The sequence below is a fragment of the Taudactylus pleione genome, unplaced genomic scaffold, assembly GCF_031769625.1.
Source record: "Taudactylus pleione unplaced genomic scaffold, aTauple2 ptg000120l, whole genome shotgun sequence".
Classification (NCBI taxonomy): domain Eukaryota; kingdom Metazoa; phylum Chordata; class Amphibia; order Anura; family Myobatrachidae; genus Taudactylus; species Taudactylus pleione.
In genome coordinates this window covers 7,528,560-7,553,756 of record NW_028284522.1, presented here as the reverse complement: position 1 = coordinate 7,553,756, position 25,197 = coordinate 7,528,560, and the positions used below count along the sequence as shown (strand labels likewise).

Below are 25,197 nucleotides of genomic sequence, written 5' to 3'. Positions count from 1 at the left end.
CTTCCTTTTGGTGTGGATTGGGAAGCTGAAAACATATTTCAGTTTTGCTCAACTGGCGTCAGTACTGGTTTACCCCTTAGTCAAATGTAACTTGTGTTAACCTGGTTACACTTGCTGTTAACGTCCCAAAAAAGGAAGACCATTTCACTCTTCAAACATTTATTCACAACATAACAGAGAAAACAAAGTGGTCACTCCCAAAAAAAATACACAGTGATAAATTCAAATACAACACATACCAAGAAATAATTAAATAAAAACACAAAATCAAGAACTGGTTGACGAAGGACCATGCCAACATGATTCCACAAACATGGCGTTGCGATATGGGTTCAAGAATATATGCCCAAAAGGACCAGATCCAGGTTTGGTAAGGGTAGCAGGAAGTAGTGAGCGTTGGAGTGCCAAAGATTATGTGAACAAACAGAAGATGGTGAGAAAATTAAAAATAAATTAGATGTTCGCCAAAAAACACAAACACATTAGGTATAAACACTGGAGTTTTGTTCAAACTTACCTAAAAAATCTGGCCACCACATCATCGCGTATGGCCCCCCCACATACTGACCTTCGACCAACCTCGGGGGGGCCATCCTCAGGTAAGGCATCCTCTGGCTGCATTGGGACACCACTCCTTATGGCAATGTTGTGAAATATCCCACACAGGACCACAATTTTCGACACCATATCCGGCACATACATGAGCTCGCCACCAGAGCGGTGGAGGCATCTGAATCGGCCTTTTAAAAGGCCGATACGGCGCTCCACCACTTGCCTGGTGGCTGTAAGTGCGGAATTATACGCACTTTGTGGCCCTGGTGTGGGAGCCAAATAAGGAGTGAGCAGCCAGGACATGCAAGGGTATCCACTGTCTCCTGTGAACAAAAATAGACCACATCAGGAACACTGTGTATCAAGCTTAACATTGTTATGTACTAAAGGTCTCCACTTACCCAGAAGCCACGCATCACCAGCTTGTAGGTTGGTTAATTTCTGCCATATCCCTGATTGCCGGATGACGAAGGAGTCATGAGCACTTCCGGGTAATTTAGCATTCAGGGACAGGATCTGGAGGGAGGCATCACATACCACCATTACATTCAGGGAGTGATAGTGTTTCCTGTTTCTAAATATTGCCTCCAGCCGTGCTGGAGGCTGAAGTGGTATGTGAGTACCATCCACAACCCCTATGATGTGTGGGAAGCCAGCTATTTGGTAAAAATTGGCCTTGGCCACACTAAGGGCACCCATATCCAAAGGCATTTTAATAAAATGATGGAGGTGCTTGAAAAGTGCCTCCATCACTGCCCTCAGGATCCTGGAAAAGGAGGATTGGGAGATGCCCGCCACTATTCCCACCGTTGTTTGAAATGATCCTGAGGCACAGAATGTAACACCGCCATAAATTGCGTCAGTGGTGGTATTGCTGTTGGACTGTCAATTTGCCGCTCAAGATCACTTTCTATTAATGAGAGAGTGTCTATGATGATTTTGGGAGGTAGACGGTAGCGTCTTAAAACCTCATCATTGGGCATTCCAAAAAGGGTGACACGTGTTCGAAATATCTGGGGCCTTGCATGCCTACGATGCCTACGCCTGGGACGAGTTTGAGGTTGGTCGTCTTCCGGGAGCAGGGCCAGAACAATTCGCCCCAGATCTACCTGAAATTCAAAGTTTACAATGTAAGGCTTTTGACCCACCCCAAAAGTAAGAAAAAACAACTTAGCTTTCTGATACCATCCATAGCTGCTTACATGCCGGGGTATTGTCATGATACGTATAAACTGTAAAAAAGCCAACAATGAGACTTCAAAAATTTAGAGGGTGTTTTTTTTGTTTAAAAATTGTTGCAAGCCAACACAGAAAATAGCGGAAAAACACATTTGGCCATCGATGAAAACGACATTGCACACCGTACGTCAAATAGGGTTCAAATGGACCCAAAAAATGGAAAAGGGAAAAGCAAAACTGGATTATATGATGAATAAGCCGTCAAAAATGCGGTAAATAATTCGCAAATGCAAGTCGCTACACCAACAGTCAAAAATGCGGTAATTAATTCGCAAATGCAAGTCACTACACCAACAGTCACAAATGCGGTAATTAATTCGTAAATGCAAGTCGCTACACCAACAGTCAAAAATGCGGTAATTAATTCGCAAATGCAAGTCACTACACCAACAGTCAAAAATGCGGTAATTAATTCGCAAATGCAAGTCACTACACCAACAGTCACAAATGCGGTAATTAATTCGTAAATGCAAGTCGCTACACCAACAGTCAAAAATGCGGTAATTAATTCGCAAATGCAAGACAAAAAATGGACTTACCCAACTCGAATATATAAGATTTCCACAAAAAACTTCTTTGGGTCCGAAAACAAAAAAAAACTAAAAAAGATGAAATGAGTGTTAAACAAATTAACGAACCACAAAACAGAAGAATACACCAATTGGCCACACATTTGAATGCACAAAACTTACCAAATCAGGAAAGGATGTTGAAAAAATGAAAAAAATGCGAACGGAAAAACCAAAGAAATGTAGCAAAAACAAACAAAAAAACAACTCTGCCAAATCCTCCAAACGCAAACAACCAAATCCAAACCACTTAACCGACAACACTCCAACAACCCCACCTCGAATCCACACACACCAAGCCATAAATAGTGTTTATTTTCCCGCACAAATTAAGGATGAATCATAGGGACGCACAATCAATGATGCGGCCGCAAACTAAGGACGCATGTATAAATACGTCACGAAATCACATAGAATTTCTGGATGATTTCATGCTGGAAGCAGAGACATGGCTTCAAACCAGGGAAACAATGGTCAAAATTGCGGCGGTAAGGCCTTCATGCATTTTGTGTCAATGATTCTTTTAAAACATAATATTGTGCAAGTTGTGAAGTGGCTAAATCTGCATATTTACCCAAATAGGTGAGGAGGATGACATGGAAGAGACTGCTGGACCCAGTCAACCCGCCAAAGCTGCCAAAAAAAAAAGGCAGCCACATTTCACAAGCAAGGAGATGGAGGTTTTGATCCAGAAGTGCGTTGACATCCTGCCCCAGGCAGCCAGGAATATGAGCCAAAGCCAGAAGTGGAGAATGTGGGAGGAGGTCGCCGTTGCTGTCAATAGGGTGGGTGATTATGTCCGTCTAGCCCGGGATGTCAAACGGCGGTAAGTAAACACTTTCCCATCCTATAAACAAACCACATTGTAAAAAAAAGGATAATGGGTCCAAATTCATTCCACAGATGGGCAGACTTCAAATATCGTCTCAAACAAAAACTTGCCGACAGGGCTAGGCATGCAAGGGGGACAGGTGGGGGTCCCACCCCTGTGTCATTGGAGTTGACAGACTTAGAAGAGATGGCACAGGGGTGTGTGCAGGCTGTGGAGGTGTTTGGCGTGTCCAACATGGATACGGACATGCCAGACTTTGCGGCTCCTCATGTTGGCCAAGGTAAGTCTTGTGATGTCACCAACTCAGAAATGCTATTGTGCCAATATGTAGATTCTAATGTGAGTCTTTTCTCCAATTTCCTAACAGAGACAGAGGCGGATGAGTCTGCTCCAGAGGGGAGCCTTGGCCGCAGAATTTCTGCTGGCTCTGCAGGGGAGGAACCAGTACATCCGGCTGAGGACCCTGCAGAAGCCAGTCCAGGGCGTGCCCCCTCGCAGGCAGTGGGCCTCCTCACAGAACTCAATTTTAAATCGGATTGCCATACGGAGATTCTGCAGAGGATGGACGCCAGTCTGATACGGGTGGCTGAGGCCCTGGAGCAAAATGCTGCGGCCAACGTGACCATTGGTCAGGCCCTGGCGGAAAATACCAGGGCCAACATCCGCATCGCCGATGCCCTGGAGCAGCTCGTTCGCCAGCACATGGTGGAGCCGACCTCCCTTCCTGCCGGAACATCCGGATCCTCCACCTCTGGCACAACATCAGCCAATCCTCCAAATGTGCCTAGCCCTGTGCCTAGTCCAGAGGCCACAACATCTGCCTCTGGACAGGCCAGCCCTATGGCATCCTGGACCCGGTCTGGCGCCCACCCTCACCCAGCCAAACGGGCGAGAAAACGGTGACAGCAATGGCGACTTTTCCCACACTCCTTCTGTGCTTGGCTCATATTCCTTTCTGGTCAAAACTTCCCTCTCCTTTCTTGTGAAATGTTTTTAAATTTTGTATTTACGCTTATGTTAGTAGTTATGTTATATTTTTTTTTGGATCAAATATCTTGGCCACAAAAAAAGGCAATACAATATTAGGCCAATTTGTTTGTGTGTAAACAATAAATTAAAAACAAAACACTGACATTGTATTGTGACATTATTGTACAAATGGGTTACATTTAATCCTGGCCTTAAACGCAAAAACTGACCCTCTTTAAAAAAAAAAAAGGCCTCTTTAAGGAACGTTTAAAAAATCACATAGCGATGCAAATTCCACAGTAAACCAAAAAAAAGGGGAGCTAATTAAAAGATGATGACATTATTGTTACAATAGGCCATAACCACCAAATTGTGGCCAAAATAAAACCCCAAAAATGTACGCTAATTGATTGTGTAATCATGACATTAGCAGCTCTGATTTCCACCTGCGTACGCTTTTGTGCTATCCCAATAAACTGCTTTCCAAACACATACCAAGCCGGATTTCAATCCAACACTAATTACTTTACTGACCTGCCGCGATTAATCGCTGCACCATCGTGGAGTCCCGGGACGGAGGAGAAGGCCATCGCCAATGTGGTCGAGTAATCCTGACCCTAAGCTGTGCAAGCATTTTGAAGGGAAAGCGGATGTTTCAGTGACGTATGAGACGGTCCGAACACATTTGACGTTCGCATCTGCTAATGTATGTACGCCCCAAAAACGCCTCGCCACGCCTGCGTTTTTTCATCTCCACCCCCGTCAACACCCAAAAACGCCCTGTTCTGTCAATCACATTTGACATGTCACTTCCTGTACGCTATTTTAGGAACGAGAGAAAAAAAGCTCGCAATCTGCCGTACGCACATGCGCAGTGTAACACCGACGCATGCGCGGTTAGTCAACATCGGAACGCAACGAGCGTACTGTTGTTAACGTGCGGCTCTGAATGAGGGCCTATATTCAGAGTGGATTGAATCCCATATTGTCAGTCGGATCACATATCCACACCAGGCCCATTTCCCGTTCCCCCCTTTTTTCTTCTTTCCCTGGACGGAAAGTACACCAATCTTTTTGCATGTGCAGCATTTCTGGCTTTTTATGGTTTAGCCTTTTTCTAATAAATAAATTCCTTTATGTCAATATTGCATTGGTTTGGTAGGGTTTTTCTGTTTATCTGGATATTATATTACCATTGGGATTGGATATGTGTTTAATGTCACATTTGGTTAGCTACTGATCCATACATTCAATGCATAAATACCATTTATATTTCTGATCTATTTTAGCTGAGCACAGTTTACTTCTCTTTTGTGTATACCTTTCAGGGATTTAGTCAGTTATCCTAAACTGCAGCTCGCTTTATTTAGACAGTCCCCATTGTTTCAGAGCGCTAGTACTCTCCGTATTTGGTAACCCTACTCCCCCCCTAACCCTAACTCTAACCCTCCCTTAGGGGTCCCTAACCTCCCCCCCTAGTGCCTAAACCTAACCCCCCCATCCCCGCAGCCTAAAGCTACTGTAAGTCTCCAAGGGGGGATGCCTAACCCTAACCATCCCCCGGGGGTGCCTAACCCTGAACCACCCCCCTTTCCCCTAGCCTAACCCTAACCCTCCATCAATACCTGCAATAAAATGAGGGTTAAACAAGAAACAACATATCAACATTGTTGATATGTATGTACTAGTTATGGTGGAATGCAGGTTATGATAGTAGTCACCAGCGGAATATGGATACAGCAGACAGCCTTAGTTCTTAGTTTGTAATATTAGGGAAGGGAAAAGGGGAGCCTTTGAGCACTGGTGCCAAATAAATTAAGATAAAGGTAGAATTACTCCAAATTAATAAAAATGCTAATGCAGAAAGTAGTATCAGGGATATATTACCCTTATGGAGGTGCACCTATTAGAGTAAGAACAGCATATAGAACAGCATATACTTTCTTTCCCTTTTTCTATAGCCTTAGGGCCTGATTCAGAGCCACTCGTAAGCGGCAGCTCGTTCGCTCTGAGCGATGTTTGCCCAACTGCGCATGCGTACGGATCGTTATATGCATGCGCGAACCAGTCAGTGCGGCCGAAATTCATGTGCTCGCAAAATAGCGAATGCCTGCTATTTTGAGTGACAGAAAGAGGCGTATGTGGGTGGTAACAGGGGAAGGTGCTTGAAAATGGGGAGTGGAAATCAGAACGCAGGCGTGCTTAAAGGTCAAAACGGGCGTTTTATGGGTGTGCATATTTAAAACAGCAGCATCATGGACCACGTCACTGGGTTATTTTATAGTCAGAACTGCTCGCAAAATTGTGGTAGCAAACACCAACCCCAAGAATAGCGAGCAGTTCATACCCTTGTCGATGTACTCGATTAATCTAATAAAAAGCGGACATGACGTAGGATGCGAGCGGCCAGGGGGCGTATTTTTCCAAAAAACGAACGCAAGTTTTGTTCGCTCGTTCAGACATAGAGGCGTGAACAGACCGCAAACAGCGAACGGTTCATTTGAATAGCCACCCCTAGTTTTAGAACCAACGACCGCAAATAGCGAGTGGCTCTGAATGAGGGCCTTAGTTCTTAACCAAGTGTTTGGTTTATTGAAGTGCAGCAGAGGTGTTTGTACAGCCGGACTCACTGTTACACACTGGATAGATCTGGATAGAGCAGAACATACAGAGCATAAGACAGATATGTATGATGGTTGCGGTGCAGGTTTATGCAGGATATATGCAGAATACTCATGATAAATGCATGATACGCAGGATATACGTACGGGGTCTCTGCATCGGTACGTTCCACTGTGCTGCTCTAACATAATGACAAGATGGCGCCGTGCATGACATACAGCAGATCTTGGTAAAGTGAAAAGATTCACTTAAGTTAGGAACACAAATATTTTCAAATATATCTGTGTTGCAGCAAACAAATTTGAGGGTTAGACAAGCAAGAACATATCAACATTTCAAGTAAATTCCAGTCCATACTTCTCTACACACAGGACCAATGACTATGACATACTGTAATCCCTTTGGTAAGCACTTCAGCAGGATTCTTATCACTATCTATGTGAACCACAGCAACAGATCCTTTCCCCTTGAGCTCTTGACTATTATCACACTGATGATGGTGTCTTCCTTGTTTATAAGGCTCAGTTCACTCAAAGTCACACCTCTTGAAGGTGTAGAGTTACCTTGGTTATTCTAGATTTCCACTATTTCCAATAGCAGAGATTCATTTGTCAACCTGGAGACTCAGGAACAAATACAAAATACTGTTAAATTCAATTCTGTTGTCTTCCCCTTTAAAAATCAAAATAATTTCCTGCTGTCGTTTGAATGCAAATAATACATAAGCATAGTGAATAGATTGCCGCGACGTCATATTATATAGCAACCACACTGATGATTTATATATGGTGGGAAGGTTTCAGAAACAATCCACCATTTAAAAGTGGTTGCCAATCGACATTATCATCATCATCATCTTCATCAGTGCAGATTTTGCAACAGTGGACACGCCTCCTGGCAGGTTAATATGCATTTGTTTCCATCTACCTTAGTTGCATTTATGTCACTATATGTTACTATAGTCTGTCTTCTAATGTACAGTATATAACTTCACTGGTATCATATATCCCAACTGGGATGTAGTCAGCATTGGGATCCCGGCACCAGAATCCCGACCGCAGGCATCCCAAAGGTAAGTATCGGGTGTTAGGGTTAGCCATTAGGGGGAGGGTTAGGGCTAAGCACTATGGGGAAGGGTTAGGTTTAGGGTGCGGGTAGGGGGAGGTTAGGTTTAGGCACTAGGGGGAGGTTAGATTTAGGCCCCCGGGGAGGGAGTGTTAGGTTTAGGGTGCAGGGAGATTAGGTTTAGGCACTAGGGGGGGGGGAATTAGGGTTAGGGTTAGACACAGGGGAGGGAGGGTTTAGGGTTAAGGGTTAGTCTTACCTTAGTTCCCTTATGGGTATTGGGATTCTGACTGTCAGTATTCTGACCAGCGGCATCCCGATAGCCGGGATTTCATACCCAACCCATCCCAACTGAAACTCTCACTTCTACAAACAAAACTTTCCTTTATCTTTTATTTCTTCAAGCCTTCCCAAACAAATCTATCCTAATCCTAAATCCACTTCATAACATACCTAAAACATTTAAACATTTGTTCCCTGTCTATCAAAGGCATGCTACATACTGTAGTGATGACAAGAGATGCTCTGAGAGTTTGAATGAGTTCACGGCACACTCAATGTACCCTGATTTGAATTTGTGGCTTGCTTTCACACTACATGCATTATTTTTGTTTGACATACAACCAGTCTTTCCATGGCCCAAAGTCACCCCTTTGCAGTTTTATGGTAGCTCCTTTTGGCTTAGGAAGGGCTTAGATTAAAGAAAGGAATTAAGAGCACCTACTGTATCAGCGGCAGCCCCTACCACTGCCGGACCGGTCAGTGTGTGGATGTGCGGGATTGCGATCCTACTCTTGCGCACAATTAACAAGTAGGTTTCTAGGGGCTACAGCCCCTAGAACTCAGATTGGGCTGATGTTAAAGCAGGAGAGTAGCTTCCCATTGGCAGCGCTCTCTCAGCTAATTGCAGTCTGATCTGTGATTAACAGGGAATGCATAGAATGGGAAGTCACTACCACTGCTAGGAAGCCCCCGCAGTTGCCAGATTTTACTGCAGCCCCTAGGTAAATTTCGCCACTGACCCATATATATATGTGTATGTATGTATGTAAGTATGTGTATGTAAGCACCCTGCCCTCACAGCCTGCGGGTGCCGTCTTCACCTGCGGGACGCAGTGTCTCATGGGTGGAGAACTGTGCGGTGACCTGGTCATCGCTGGTGAATAGACGCCGGGTGCATGCGCCCGACATCTGTTCTCCCTGTCAGCAGCGCTTGGGGGCTGCCCGGCGTGTCCGTAAGTGCCGGACATGCCTCCAAGAGTGACGAAAAGGGTGACACATCTGATACATACGCCCCCTTTTCAATGGTTATGCCCCCTTTTTGGGTGCGTATGCGCGCCTTTGGCGTGCATGGAAGTGCTTTCTCTAGCTCCGGCGCCCTGCCTGCCGCCGGAGCTAGAGTGAACACTATATATATAGACACACACACATATATATATATATATATATATATACTATATAAATATATCCCCCTCCTCGGGACAACAATTGTCCTGAGGAACAATTGTCCTGAGGGGACGTGACCATTGAAAAGGGGGCATATGTATCAGATGTGTCCCCCTTTTCGTTACTCTTGGGGTCATGCCCGGCACCTACGGACACGCCGGGCAGCCCTCAAGCGCTGCTGACAGGGAGAATAGATGCCGCGCGCATGCACCCGGCGTCTATTCACCGCACATGTCACAGGACACTGCGTCCCGCGGGTGAAGACGGCACCTGCAGGCTGTGAGTGCAGGTCGCTAAAACAGCCTAGCGGGAACACTATATATATATATATTTATACTGTATATATGGAAATGGTAATAGAGATATGTTATTGCATTTGCAGAGAGGTGTAGCTCACAATTACTTCTTGATGCCTAATGTTTTTGATGAGAATAAGAGCTGGTACCTGGATGAGAACATGGAGCTATTTACAAGCAGCCCGCACACCGTGAACAAGGAAGATGCAGATTTCCAGGAGTCCAATATGATGCACTGTAAGTGTTTTATAAAGAATTACCCTAAAGCAGGGATGGGGAACCTCAAGCCCGGGAGCAAGATAAGGCCCTCGGAATCATTTAGTCTGTCCTGCTGAGATTTTTTCTGCTAGCCTCATCTGACTAGCAGGGTGCCTAGAATGACACCCTACAGCCAGAATCTATGCAGCAGTGCCACCTGGAGCATCCTTACGGCGCTTCAGATGGTCCCATCACTGCCCTTACAGCTCCCTGGAGCATCCTCAGTATGCTCCAGACATTGCTGTAATCACCGGTGATTGTGTCCCCGTCCCCTTGTGACATCATACAGAGGGTGCGTGGCCAGCACCGGACCCGCAAATAATGTTATATATATCAAAATGGCCCTCAGCAGAAAAAAGGTTCCCCACCCCTGCCCTATAGCATGACACTTTAAACTCTTGTAAATTATACCTAAAAATAGATTGAGCAAGACCTGGGATGCAGTCAGGAAACCGACAGTCGCAATGCCTATCGCCTGCTTCCCGACTGTCAAATCCCAGCAAGGTACTAATGACAGGTGTCGAAATCCCGATGTCTGTCATTAGACCTACGCCGGGAGCCCGACACCTGGCATACCGATTGAAGGTAAGCCGGGCGCGGACATCCACGGGGGGGAGGGTTAGGCTAGGGACTTAGGGGTAGGCAGCCCCCCGAGAGGTTTAGAGTTAGTCTAGGGGAAGGGGGGGTTAGGCTTAGGCACCCCCGGGGGGAGGTTAGGGTAAGGTACCCCCCCGGTAGGGGGGGGGTTAAGTTTAGGCACTTAGAGGGGTGTTAGGGTTAGGTGCTTGGGGAGGAAGTTAGGGTTAGGCACCCCTAAAGGAGGGTTATGGTGAGGGTAGGGAATTAGGTTAGCGGTACTTACCTAAATTAGCAGTGGGGATCTTCACCCCTGCCGGGCTTCTGCTGTCGGGATTTGAAGCGCCGGCCATATGGTAAATCATACTGATTCCCAAGACCTGGCATCTTTCAGTCCTGCTGTAAGGCTAACAGTTATATATTTTTTGGTACACTGGGTTGGGCCTGCTAACATGCAGCTACAATAATTATTCACCCCAGTTTTTCAAACATCTACAACATTTCTCTATGGAAACCTCATGTGTGAATGTAGCATGCACCACTGATGTTTTTTTATTGTCTTGTGTACTGTGCATAGCTATAAATGGCTACATGTATGGAAATCAGCCTGGGCTGGATATGTGTATAGGAGATTCCATCCGCTGGTCTATGCTGGGACTTGGCACAGAGGTTGACATGCATGGAATCCACTTCTCAGGCAACACTATTCAAGTCCGTGATGTCACAAGGGATGTAGCAAGTTTATTTCCACACATCTCATATGGTATAATAATGAATCCTGACAATGAAGGTAAGTTACAGAAAAGTGTTATAAAGTATTTAAATTATGGGGTCAACACAAGTCATAATTGCCAACTCTCCCTCATTGAAACAGACCAGTCACAAGTGCACAACTCCAAATTACTGATTATATATAAATACATTATGCAATAAAATTTTGCAATCAATAGAGGTTTTTAGCATAATCATGGCCTCTGTAGGGTAGGTCCCTAACATACTAGGGTTCGAATCCAGAGCGCAGGACACCCCTAAAAACCTATTATGCTAAAAACCTCTATTGATTGCAAAATGTTATTGCATAATGTATTTATATATAATCAGTAATTTGGAGTTGTGCACTTGTGATTTGTCTGTTTCTGTGCCTGCAATAAGTCTCAACAGGTAGCACCACCCATTATATATATTTAGGGTGTGCAGTCCAGGAATCTTTCCTATACAACTCTCCCTCATTGTCAGGGAGACTCCCTAAAATAGCAGCAATCTCCCTGTCTCCCTGAAGAGTCCAGCAATCACCCTGATTGCACCTTACCTCCATTATGAAGCTGTTAATAAGAAAAAGAGATATATACATTCAAATGGGATCATTAGTTTCATTTCCCTGCATTGGTTATACGGCACAATGATCCCTATGGCTAGATGTATTTTCTGAAAAGTATCAGTGTGTTTTCATCAACAAATAGATCTTACTAACTGCTTTGGGGCTCATTTACATGTGGATGTAAGTCAATTTTATAACACGCCTCTCAGATGTAGCAGTACATGCTTATAGGTGTTGCTTTCATAATCTCCCTGAAATGCTTTTTTAAAAGTTCTGTAGGCAAGTATGACACAATTCAGTTTTGCAGATGATGGATCTTTCATGTTTAAATGCTGTGTATACTCCGAAGCTGAGTGTAAGCATTTTCGGGCTATGCAGAGACCTACGCAACTCAATCACATTAAAGGAGCATTTACAGCCAACTTGTGTGTAACTCTACATCAATCCCTATGTGTTTTCATGCTAATAGCTTTGTAATTATCGGTCCTCAGTGTTTGACTATTGTAGAAATACCAAAACATTGCTTTTAAATATGTTCAAACTAGCTACAAAAAATGGACAGTAATGATATGTCTGCAGTGTTTAATCCGTTAAAAAACTGAGCAAAGAAGAATGAGGGAATGAAGGATATGTAACTGCATTGGATGTGGTTTCCTGCTAGGTATTTTAATTGAAAATCTTCTCATTTTGCGGATTTTGAATCCCTAAATCTCTTCTAGTGATGTTGGAATACTTACCAAAAGTTAAGTGCATCCCGTGAAAGATCTTTTGAGCTGCACTCATGTCATTAAAATAAGATTCCAAGTAGAAGCCTAAAGTCAGGATGATTGTGTAGTTCCTTAACTATCTGTGGGCTTTTCAGCCTAATGCCTCAATCAGCCTGATACTGTTAGTAATGGAGCGTGCTCCTGCGTTATCTCCATGATGTCCTTTACTGAGACATAAGATCAGTTACCAACATGGCTGCCGACAGTGCTACTGCACATGCATGGCGCTATCTTAAAACGTGTTTAAGTGCAGCGGTACTACAACGACATGTAGTACTCAGCCCCAGGGACACTTTGTGTTATACTTCTGTATATACGTGACCAGACGGTCCGCTGTATGTTTCGCTAACTGTTGTTGTTACTGTGACAAACTACAGTAAACCTGAAACCCTGGTTAAGTATCACAACGTGACCCACTTCATATGCTGATTCCACTGGTGTCTGCTATTATCCAACTTGTGTATACCACAAATAGTACACATATATCAACAAGTTTTGGGCTCAGGCACATCAAGCACCATAGAATGCCACATGTGAAAACAAACAGTGTGGCTGCAGACTGATTCAGCATACAGCATGAACACAGTAGATGCATCCAGAATAAGCTGTGGAAAGTTACTATTAATCCAGATGACAGTCCTAATCCCGATGATGTAGCTAAAACAATGGCAACTATTTAAGTCTGGAACAACATGTTTATTTCATGATACACAGGAAGGTGTCAGGATAAAGGTCTCATGAGAAGAATTCATCTGAGGCAAATATTGAATAATAGTAAATTGAGTGAAGGCACAAGTATGCGTGAATATATCAATAAGATAATGTCCATATCTCAGCTAATAATGTCTGTAGGAGTCCAAGTCAATGAGAAGGAGATTGCTATGCCAATGCTACAGAATTTAACAACTGAACTCAATTGCTTAGTAGTAGCTTTAGAAGCTAATGCAGCCAAGCATTCAACAGAGATCATTAGGGCAAAACTGCTGCAGTTCTAGGAACGTGTACCAGTTGAAGTAAATGCAAAGAATTCTGCATTACACTCTAAAGATGCAAAGCCCAGAAAATGTAAGAATAAGGGGTAAATTTATCTATGGTAGATTGGTGTTTTTCTGCAATCTGGGTATAATTTTGAATATAAGAGAATTACTAGAGCCCAAATCAATGACAAATTGCAGGTGAAACATGACTTCCCACTCCAATACATGGCCCATTGAACCAAATATTGTATGGTTAACATTGACAAAAATAGAAATTACAAATTTACTAAGAAATCGATCAAAATCATAGCACAATGCAGGAAATAAATAGACCTGCCTGTGTGCAGCGTGTTTGTCCAAAGCACTGCTTTGGTGTTTAAAAAAGTAAAGAAAGGGTTAATTTAAAAAAAAAGTGTGTGGTATCACCCCCCCACCCCCCCTTGCCCCAAAAGCATAACTAGCTCTGGACCTCTGAGCATGGTCTGGTACTGGAAAATTTGGGTGACACTGGCATGGAGTCTCCTCTATTTTCCAGTAACCAGCACTGCGCTGAACCAGATGGTGGGCTTACACTAGAGAAGGGAGACATGCAGCATGGGGTCTCCCTGCCATAATGTAAAACCAGCCCCAAACTGGTCAGCTCAGAGCTGGAAATCCTCGGGAAGTAGGGACCCCAAAAATAAAAAGGATTAATATATCCAGAAAGCAAAGTTGAGCAACAACTGGTGTGAATGGAAATCAGCAATAGACAAGGAGATGAAATCGCTCAATGACAATAATACATGGACTGTAGTTAACAGGCCGACTCATCGCAAAACAGTCAAGAGCAAATGGATCTTCTGCAAAAAAATAAAAGCAGACTATCGCTAGTTATAAAGCTAGTCTTGTCACAAAGGTTTATACGCAAAGATATGGAGATGACTACGGTGAAACCTACTCTTCCTTTGGCAATGTACAGTACATTACCGTTAGTCATTGCCATATCTGCCTTGTATAATATGCTGTTATACCAATAAGACTTTGACTCAGCTTTTTTTTTGAATGGAGAACTGAAAGAGGAAATAGACACAGTACCTCCAGAGCATTACTGCAAGAAAATGTTCCAACAAGAAGGTCTGTCTCTTAAAGAAAGCTTTGTATGGTCTTAAACAGTTGGTTTTGGGAAACAGAGGCCATTGCCACCCACTTACCACCCAGAAACAGTGATTGACAGTCTGCTGCCGGACTGCGCGCAATATCTCAGATCCATACTGCACATGCGCAGTATGGGACCAGGGCTTGCGCAGATTCCCTACCATTGCACACTACAATAAACCGGTAACCCTGGTTAAATCTCAATGTATATACTGGTTCAGTTGGTTGCTGGTATCATTTGGAGAGTGAGGAAAAGTAAGCAACCACGTGGCTCCTAGCTGTAGCCCTCCCAATGGCTCTGTGCTACAGTGGTCCCATGTTTGTGACACAGAACCAGGGTTCAAGCTCCCATTAGCCTACAACCCATTAGCTACATCTGTACAGCCCTTTGTGCTCTGCAATGGGATTATACTACAATATTGTATATATCCTATGGCCCTCATTTCATGATATTAGTACTCAGCTCTAGTTGCTGCTGCCAATTCAGGGGCTAACTTTACTATACAGAACTCTTCAAAGCCACCACGGCTTAAGCGGATTCTGATGCTGGAGTTAAGAGGGCAAATGTAATCAATACAAAACCAGGCGGACCAAAACACGGGGGTCTACGCACATATGTATGGCATTGGTGCACACAGGGAGGGTTTCTGAGTACCTAGTACTGCAGATGCCAGGCAGATCCTTGCTGCAGCCGCACCGATCATTATTGCTTTTTGTGAGAGGGATAGCTTTGTTTCTGTGTTATTAGGCCGCCCTCAGAGCTTCGAACAGGTTTGTGATCAGTGCTAACCATTGTATACATGTATGTCATGTAGTATAGTTTTCTCTCCCCTTAGGTGTTTTCGATGTGGAGTGTATGACTACAGACCATTACACAGGAGGAATGAGACAGCAGTACAGAGTTAAATCATGTAATAAGCAGAAGGCTAAATTGGCGCTTTACCATATACGCACCTATTACATTGCAGCTGAAGAAGTAGAATGGGACTACTCTCCATCCCGCACCTGGGAACATGAGAGACACTCGGAACATGCTGAGAGGTAATGATGCAGATTACATACAATCTATCTATGGGCCTGATTCATTATGGAGCGCTATTGCGATTATGAACGCAGTCCCACTGCAAAAATATGCTAATGAATGCTATCGCAGTGCCATCGCAGCCTAACATAAGGACGCCCACTTCCCTTTACACACATCCGTAATACTTTGCAAGTCTGCAAAACCATTGGTAACGTCAAGTAAAGGTCTGACCTTACTCAGGAATTGCTAACCTCATTGCACTCAGTGAAAGCCCAAGCTGCATATGGCGTCGCAGTGGCTAAATTATGCATGCCACTGGTACGGCGTTCAAATGCCCTGGCATGCCTGTGTTTCTCCGACCACCCCCCTGTCAACACCCCCAAATACTCACTTCCTGACAATCACTCTGCGATGGGTCTGCATGGACACTGCAATCGCAATCCGTTCGCAGAGTCTTTGAGCACACGCACTTCAATGCATTCCCATGCACAGAATGCAACAATCGGCCGTCTGCGTGCGTAATCACAGTTGCGATCTGTAATGCATCAGGCCCTATATTCAAATCACTGAATGAACAGACACAAAATATTGTTGATAAAGTAATTTGTGCTTTAAATATACAGTGCATCCGGAATGTATTCACAGCGCTTCACTTATTTCCACATTTTGTTATGTTACTGCCTTATTCCAAAATGGAATAAATTCATTTTTGTCCACAAAATTCTATACACAATACCCCATAATGACAACGTGTAAAAAATTTTCTTTGAGATTTTTGCAAATTTCATTTAAAAAAAACCTATGAAATCAGCCTTTGCTCAAAACTTTGTTGATTCACCTTTGGCAGCAATTACAGCCTCAAGACTTTTTGAATATGATGCCACAAGCATGGCACACCTATCTTTGGGCAGCTTCGCCAATTCCTCTTTGCAGCACCTCTCAAGTTCCATCAGGTTGGATGGGCAGCGACGGTGCACAGCCATTTTCAGATCTCTCCAGAAATATTCAATCGGTATCAAGTCTGGACTGTGGCTGGGCCTCACAGAGTTGTACTGAAGCCACTGCTTTGATATCTTGGCTGTGTGCTTAGGGTCGTTGTCCTGCTGAAAGATGAACCGTCGCCCCAGTCTGAGGTCAAGAGCGCTCTGGAGCAGGTTTTCATCCAGGATGTCTCTGCACATTGCTGCATTCATATTTCCCTCTATTCTGACTAGTCTCCCAGTTCCTGCCGCTGAAACACATCCCCACAGAATGCTGCTGCCACCACCATGCTTCACTGTAGGGATGGTATTGGCCTGGTGATGAGCAGTGCCTGGTTTTCTCCAAACATAACACCTGTCATTGACGCCAAAGAGTTCAATCTTTGCCTAATCAGACCAGAGAATTTTGCTTCTCATGGTCTGAGTCCTTCAGGTGCATTTTGGCAAACACCAGGTGGGCTGCCATGTGCTTTTTACTAAGGAGTGGCTTCCATCTGGTCACTCTACCATACAGGCCTGATTGGTGGATTGCTGCAGAGATGATTGTCCTTCTGGAAGGTTCTCTCTCCACAGAGGAATGCTCTAGCTCTGACAGAGTGACCATCAGGTTCTTGGTCACCACCCTGACTAGGGCCCTTCTCCCATGGTCATCCCTTTTTAGATGGCCGGCCAACTCTAGGAAGAGTCCTGGTGGTTCTGAACATGGAGGCCACTGTGCTCATTGGGACCTTCAAAGCAGCAGATATTTTTCTGTACCCTTCCCCAGATTTGTGCCTGAGACAATCCTGTCTCGGAGGTCTACAGACAATCCCTTGGACTACATGCTTGGTTTGTGCTCTGACATGCACTGTCAAGTGTGGGACCTAATATAGACAGGTGTATGCCTTTCAAAATCATGTCCAAACAACTGAATTTACTACAAGTAGACTCAAATTAAGCTGTAGGAACATCTCAAGGATGATCAGTAGAAACAGGATGCACCTGAGCTAAATTTTCATGGCAAAGGCTGTGAATACTTATGTACATGTGATTTCTTAGTTGTTGTTTTTTTATTAAATTTGCAAAAATCTAAAAAACTTTTTACACGTTGTCAATATGGGGTATTGTGTGTAGAATTTTGTGGACAAAAATGAATTTATTCCATTTTGGAATAAAGCTGTAACATAACAAAATGTGGAAAAAGTGAAGTGCTGTGAATACTTTCCGGATGCACATAAACATATAGACAAAAACACAAAACATGACACATAAAAAATTCAGCTCGGTGACTATAGTGTCAGATGGCTATATTACCAGAAGCTTGAAGATTTTGGGCAAGATGTTAAATTGCAAAGAGGTAATTCGAATCCCTCAGACCTGCAAAGTCCCTTTTTCTCCAAGAACTGTTTATGTCAATAAATAGTGTACACTTTTACTATTTACTAGGGCGGCCGAGACGGAAACACGGCAGGAGGAGAAGGGAGCCCTTCTGCTCCACGGGAGGTTTCTCCCTGAGCTCGCCTTAGGACACCTGCAATTTGGTTTGACAGGTGTACCGCCCCAGTCAAAATCCCCACCTGTTTATGATTAGTGTACCGGACATAGTTACATAGATATCACCACCACTACACATTGGCTCACTACAATTGAAAAATCCTAATATTTTATTTCTTTAAGGGTAGCGCTTTTATCAGTTTTTATACATTTTCTTGCTTTTCATTGAAAATTTCTCCTCCACCGTGGCACCTATCACCGCATTGATAAAGAAGGGTGCAGATCCTGCATACTGGTCTCCAGAAGCACTTGCTGCTTTCCATCATCTAAAACAGGAATTTAGCTCTGCACAATACTTTTGCAACCTGATTTGGAAAGACCATTTTTCCTTGAAGTCAATGCAGCTGTTGTGGGGGTTGGGGCTATTCTATCATAGTATGTGAACGATAAGAAATTACATCCTTGCGGATTGTTTTAGAAGAATTTCAACCCAGGCTGAACAAAATTATTCCATCGGCGAACAAGAACTCCTGGCAATCAAACTTGCATTAGAACAGTGGAGATATCTACTAGAGTGTGCCCAACATCCAATAACAATCTACACAAATCAGAAAAATCTGCTTTACTTGTCTACAACCCATTGTCTTAATCCCCGCCAGGCTCGCTGGGCACTCTTATTTTCTTGGTTCAATTTCAGTATCAAGTATCGTCCAGAGGCAATACAAAAGCTGATGCTTTATCCAGGTCTTTGACTTCGGAAGAGGATGACAATACTTTCAAGGGTCACATCATCAATGCTCTCGCCTTTGCTACCACAACTACTACCACTATTCAAGTTCCCCCACCTGGTAGAAGCTTCTGACATGGGTGCATGCATCTCAGTTTGCTGGGCACACAGGAGTCCTTAAAACATATACATTTTTGCATCAATCTTATTGGTGGCCAACCATGAAGAAGGACTGAACAAGACTTCATCAAATCTTGTTTTACTTGTGCTCAGCATAAATCTGCTCAGGGTCCTCCTGGAGAAATACTACAAATGTTACCTGTACCCACTCAGCCCTGGACTCATTTAGCCATGGACTTCATCACAGACTTACATGAAGAGAAAAGTTATAACACAATTTTAGTGGTCCCCATTTCATTGCCCTTACTGCTAAATCTGCTCAGATCTTCTTTTGTGAAATTTTTAAGTTACATGGTCTACCTTTGGAAACTGTATTGGAGCATGGAGTCCAGTTTGTTGCCAAGTTCTAGTGAGCCTTATGTGCAGACATGCAGATCAAATTAAACTTCTCCCCTGCTTACCATCCACAAAACAATGGTCAGGTAGAGAGAGTTAATCAAGAATTTTAAACCTTTCTCCACCTTTACATACCCTCTTCACAAGATAATTGGGTAGAACACTTACCGTGGACTGAGTTCACTTACAACTACCGCTATCACACTGCAACTGATACCACTCCTTTTTTTGCAAATGATGGTCTTCATTCGCAAATTCCTGAATTTCATTTACTTTGGCTACAGATGTACCTGCAGCGGACTCTAGACTAAAACTCCTTGCTCAAGTAGGGAAGGACATTGTGTGTCTTTAAAGAAAGCTTCTAAACAATATAAGGTCTTTGCTGACAAACAACGAGCTTTTCTAATTCTTCAACCCAGAGTTTGGTTATCTACCAAAAATTTAAGACCCATGGGAGGCTATTCGCCTTAATATATCGAAATGTTCGATTAGCATTTCTATTAAGGAAAATAAGGTATACACTCGCTGGTCCCTTTTTCCAGAGCGTCTTCACCAAATATACCCTAACTCCTCCAATCTCTGCTGGAGACAATGTGGACAAATCTATTCTTTTGTCCCTATCTGGTGGACATGCCCACATATTGCCCCTTTCTGGTCTATAGTCCAATTTATTATGTCGCCAATGGTCTCTTCTGTAACCACTCTCACTGCTGCCTCATTGCTTCTGTGTGCTACAGCCTGTCAACTATCCAAACATGAGAATAAATTGGCCCTACACATTATTGTGCCGCTAAATATCAGATTGCTAGATCTTGGAAGCAACCACTCCCTTCAACTAGCCAACAGTTTCTCAATCGCATCTGGTTTGTGGCCAAAATGAAATATATAACAAGCCTTCAAAAGTGTACTGCAATTTGGTCTCTTTGGTATAGAACCCAGGGGTGTGACTCCCTCCTGGCCTTTCCGAATTATCTGCTTTCTACTCTCATTTCTTCTTCCCTCTGTTCCTCAGCCTCTTTCTCTTATTACTAAAGTTTTTTTTTTTCACTTTTGTTTTCTGTCTCACCCCCCAGCTCGTGCTCTCTCTCCATTCCCTACATTTTTTTATTTAAATTAATATACTCTCTAAAAAATGTTTTTACTTATTTATTATTTTTTATATTTATTATTATTATTATTATTATTATTATTATTATTATTATTATATATTTTTTCCCTCCCTTTTGTGTCCATTCTCCCCTAGAGGGACTGGTTTATTTTTTGTTATTTAATTAGTTATATTTGTAATGCAGATTATTCGCTGTTTATTCTGTCCCTCAATTTTTCTTGGGGACTGATTTTATGGTTTTCTTTGTTGTTTATTTGATATTAATTCCCCAATAAAATTTTCTGATTGGAAAAATAAAAATGTAAGACTCAAAGTACCAACAATGAAATTTGCACCTCGGTTTGCTGAGCCATTTCCAGTAGAAAAAGTAATCAATCCTGTGGCCAATAACCTCAGGCTCCCTGGTCAATTCCACATTCCAAATACATTCCATGTCTCTTTTTTGCGACCTCTGGTCTTGAACGGCTTTCGGCCTTCTCCTCCTAAGTTGCCGCAAATCCAAATCAAGCAAGGAGTTGAGTTTGAAGTTGCCAAGATTCCTGAGACTCATCTACGACAATGACAATTACAGTATCTTATAGACTGGAAAGGCTATGGGCCTGAAGAGAGGTCTTGGATGAAAGTCAAGGATGTAAATGTGTGGTCAAAAGTTTTCATTGAAGATTTCTCAAAAGCCGGTGGCCACCCTAAAAAGGAGGGGTACAGTCAGAGTGCAGCACCGGCACCGCTGGTGGTCTGCGTGCTTACCCATCCGAGGATGTTGGAGGGGCCTGCAGGGCCGCTTGGGGAGATCCTGCATGCACCCCACGGCCCTGAACTTGAAGTCCAAGTCGGGTCTCCGATCACGGCAGTCCCACCGCTCCTTTCATGGGTGCAGCCATACTGGTCTGCATCACATGACCCCGTTCACTCTTTGTTTCTTTATACCATCCTGAGAGGATCAAACCTAACAGTTTTATCAGCTGAAGATAATAGTTTAGGTTCTGAATTGGATGCATCTGCGGTTGTTTTGCCATTTATTCGCAGCGGCCTACCTAGTTTCTTATGCCAATGCGAGAATTCGCCCATGTATACTGAAAATGCATGTGTCTGCATGTGGATGGTTATGCTGCCCGCTGTTTTTATGTCTGCAGCCACCATCATCTATTGTATCTGGACTTGCACCCACTTTAAGCTGGATGCAAAAGATCTGACTGTGATAGGCTTCCCATCTCCATCCTCATGCTCCGATCGAGCACAGAAGCTGGCCTAAATGCCACAACACTCCATTGACATTCACACTAGAGGGAACAGTTCCATGCCATATATGGTCACTGCCCAGAAACAACCATTTCACTGAAAGAGTGCTCCATCGATGGTTGGACCAATCCATAGGTACTGGTGATCTCTGTCCATGTGTATATTTCTAATCTGGCTGGCACATGCCAAAATGATGCTCTCTTTCTTTAGCGCATGCGAGGTATGATGAAATCCTCAAGATCTGTGCGCATTGCGATTTGCATATGAATCAGAATCAGGAACAATAACTGTATTCAATTGAACAGCTACTTTTAACTATTCATTAGTTACTGTATGAACAATATATAGCTATCTGTGTCTCTCTACTACAGTCAGGGCTGGCGCAATGCAGTCCGCAGGGTAAGTATGTCAGGGGGATGCCGGTCTGGGGAGGTGCCCTCCCCGATGCTTGCTTTCTAAGCATCCATTTACCTATATTCACTGTGCCGACTGCGTATAACAGGCAGGCAGCACAGCAGTGTCATGGGCGGGCCTGGCGGGCATAGTAGAAACTAAGGGGTGGTCCGGACCACCCATTAGCCAAATGGATCTGCTTGTATTTAAATGTGATTTATGGCAGCGGCCGCCCACCCAGTCAGGAACTGATGTACTTGCCTGGCATTACCCACTACTGAGCGCGAGGAGCAAATTCGTCTAACTAGCTCCCCAGCTCCACCTCCACTGCCTTATAAGCAATAGTAAAGTAAATCGACAGTTTACATGTGCGATGTACATGATGACGTCACGCTATGAGCGCACTTGCGCTCTTTCTCTGTGTGGTGTGCCCAAGAAGAAGAGTTATAGAGGAGCTGTGCACCATAACGCCAGGATAAGGACCCGAACAGTGAGACAGAGAGTGACAGCTGGCATCTGCCTGTCCCTGGCAGAGGAGAGGGTGCTGGTCAGCTAAGTACATATTTGATGCTGCAGGCAGGGGAGGGGGAGGGGGGTGCATTGCATATAATAGTATGCATCTGCAGTGGAGTAAAATTGTCTGGAACCCCAGGATTCCATTACTAGTTTGGCAATTGCATTGAAATACTTTTTAAAAATCTTTGACTAAAAGGCACATTTTTAAACATTATAAAAAAGGGACATCCAGATAAAAAATATTTAGTAAAATAATTTTGTGAGAATGCTGAGAGAAATGTAGGTTTGTTTAAAAGAAAGGCTGCCTGTCCCTAACAACACCAAACGTTTTACAACATATTGCATGTTACATTGAAAAATATGATACACTGTAAGGAGACATGGCAAGAGGACATATATGCAGGGGGGTAAATGATTATCTACAGCACTGCTGGTCGTTTGGCCAATGTACTTAGAATATTTTTTCTTTTTTACCCCAAAGCCCGGGAGACGTATTTTTAAACAAAAGCCGAACATCCATTGGTTCAAAATATAAAAAAGCTGTATACCGGGAATATACAGACAACACCTTTACAGTACAGAAGGAGAGAACAGCAAACCAAGAGCATTTGGGTATTCTAGGTAATTATTCAGCAATATGTGTAAATAAGTTGTTTTTCATATCTGGATATGTGGTGCCTTATCTGGTTCTAGGACAGACACTGTCTATGTACAGAGCTCTCCTGACAACGGTATTTGGTTTATGGGCTGGAGATGAGCTGTGTCTGGCGATGGACACGTCTCATCCCAAACACCTTTAGGCTTTACTATTGGGACAATAATTTCATTTTAAGATTTACATATACAGTATGATACAAGTAGAAGATTAGGTGCTATAAACTGACTGTTGTACAACTATAAAATTCTGGGAAAAGCTGTTATTGAAACGTCTATAAAAATCATGTATTCAATGACTAAATATACCTAGTCACAAAGAAAATTCTCTTATACTTGACAGGTCCACTCATAACAGCATATACAGAAGATAAAATTCATATAGTATTTAAGAACAAGGCAAGCAGACCATATTCTATTTATGCCCATGGTATAATACCAGAAGATAATGAAATCAAGCCAGCTCAACCTGGTAAGTTCATTTTCAGACATTCTTTATATTATAGAGGTCTAGTCATTGACTTTCCTTTTGGATGAAACTATATGTAATACATTTATTTGTAAATCATATCATTTATTAGATACATTATGTGTAGAATGTTTTTTCTTATTAATAATCCTTAACCTATTTACATTGCATACAGGACATATAGAAAGGTACATATGGAAAATTCCCAGACGCTCTGGCCCTAACAGGCAGGAAGGAGATTGCGTGACTTGGGCTTATTACTCCACAGTTGATCAAACTAAGGTAAGTTTCCTTCTTGTTCTTGTTATTATACTTTACCCAGGGATTATTATCCCAGTTTTTACCCTATCAAGCTTAAAGATGACTTGTTAAAGTCAGATACTGTATGCTGAAAACCAGCCAGTTTTAGTGCTTTAACCCAAGATTAAGTGGCCTGAAATTGTGTGAAATATAGAAATACTACACCCAGACAGGGCCATCGAGAGAAACTGAGGTCCCGGGAGAGACAGGGACCAAATTCTTCAGGAATAAAGCAATAATAAATACTATATGGGCCAATACTTTGCTGCTGAGAGTGAAATTTCTCCTCCTCCACTGCTCGCTGGGACACCGTCAGGCCTTTGACAATGCCAGACCCGGGAAATTAGTACCCATCCTTCACCCAGATTACATGTCAAGGTAGATGCCTGCTCTTCACACATAGGGCCTGATTCAGACCCGCTCGCTAGCAAGCGGCCGCTTGTTGCAGACGATGTTTGCTAATGTGTGCATGCATGTAGTTCGCAGTGCGCATGCGCAAACTAGTACGAGCGATCGGAATGTTTTTGCTCACCCTGCCATGACAGCCCAGTGGAATGAGTGACAGGAGAGGCTGTTTGTGGGTGGTAACAGGGGCAGGGCAGTAGTAACGGGGAAGTGGAGTTGGGGACGCAGGCGTGCCAGAGTGTTTCAACGCTGTTTCAGAGGTGTGCATAATTAACACGGGATGTGGTCAATATCCTGACCGCTGTAATTCCGGCGGTCAGAATGCCGGCACCGGTTTCTTGACACCTGTCAGAATCCCATACCCTTCCCGACTCACACATATATGTTCAAATTTATAATATTTACTTGTTATTACTATATTAGTGTATAATAAGACTTGGACCCGGAGTGCAACTAGGATAGGTCTTCAGGGCAGACAGCTGGTACTGGAAGGATGCAAGTTTCAGAGGGGTATTATTCATGAGTGGCCGCTGGCAGGAGATAGCCCAGATGGAGGTATACCTGACAGATATGCTGAGTACAGACAACTGGTAAATGGCTGACTGGGAAGAAGCGCAGACTGTTCAGATGTCAGCAGGCGACCCCCTAGGGTGGTGGCCTGGAGAAGCACTGCTGTCTCACAGAGGTCTGATGAGAGTAGCTGGAGCCTGGAGCAAACAGGGTCTGTGGATAGTAGCTAGGAACAGGTATCAGCAAGGGAGTACAGAGAACTA

The 25,197-nt window shown here is 43.5% G+C and overlaps 1 protein-coding gene across 1 annotated transcript in view; it reads left to right on the top strand.

The window, feature by feature from the left end:
- The window catches only part of LOC148524212 (ceruloplasmin-like), an 86,587-nt gene that overhangs the window by 45,385 nt on the left and 16,005 nt on the right, over positions 1 to 25,197 (top strand). The window contains 6 exon segments of the mRNA XM_088472072.1: positions 9,677 to 9,827; positions 11,002 to 11,214; positions 15,457 to 15,661; positions 23,078 to 23,217; positions 23,594 to 23,722; positions 23,895 to 24,001. Coding sequence (XP_088328198.1) covers positions 9,677 to 9,827; positions 11,002 to 11,214; positions 15,457 to 15,661; positions 23,078 to 23,217; positions 23,594 to 23,722; positions 23,895 to 24,001 — 945 coding nt within the window.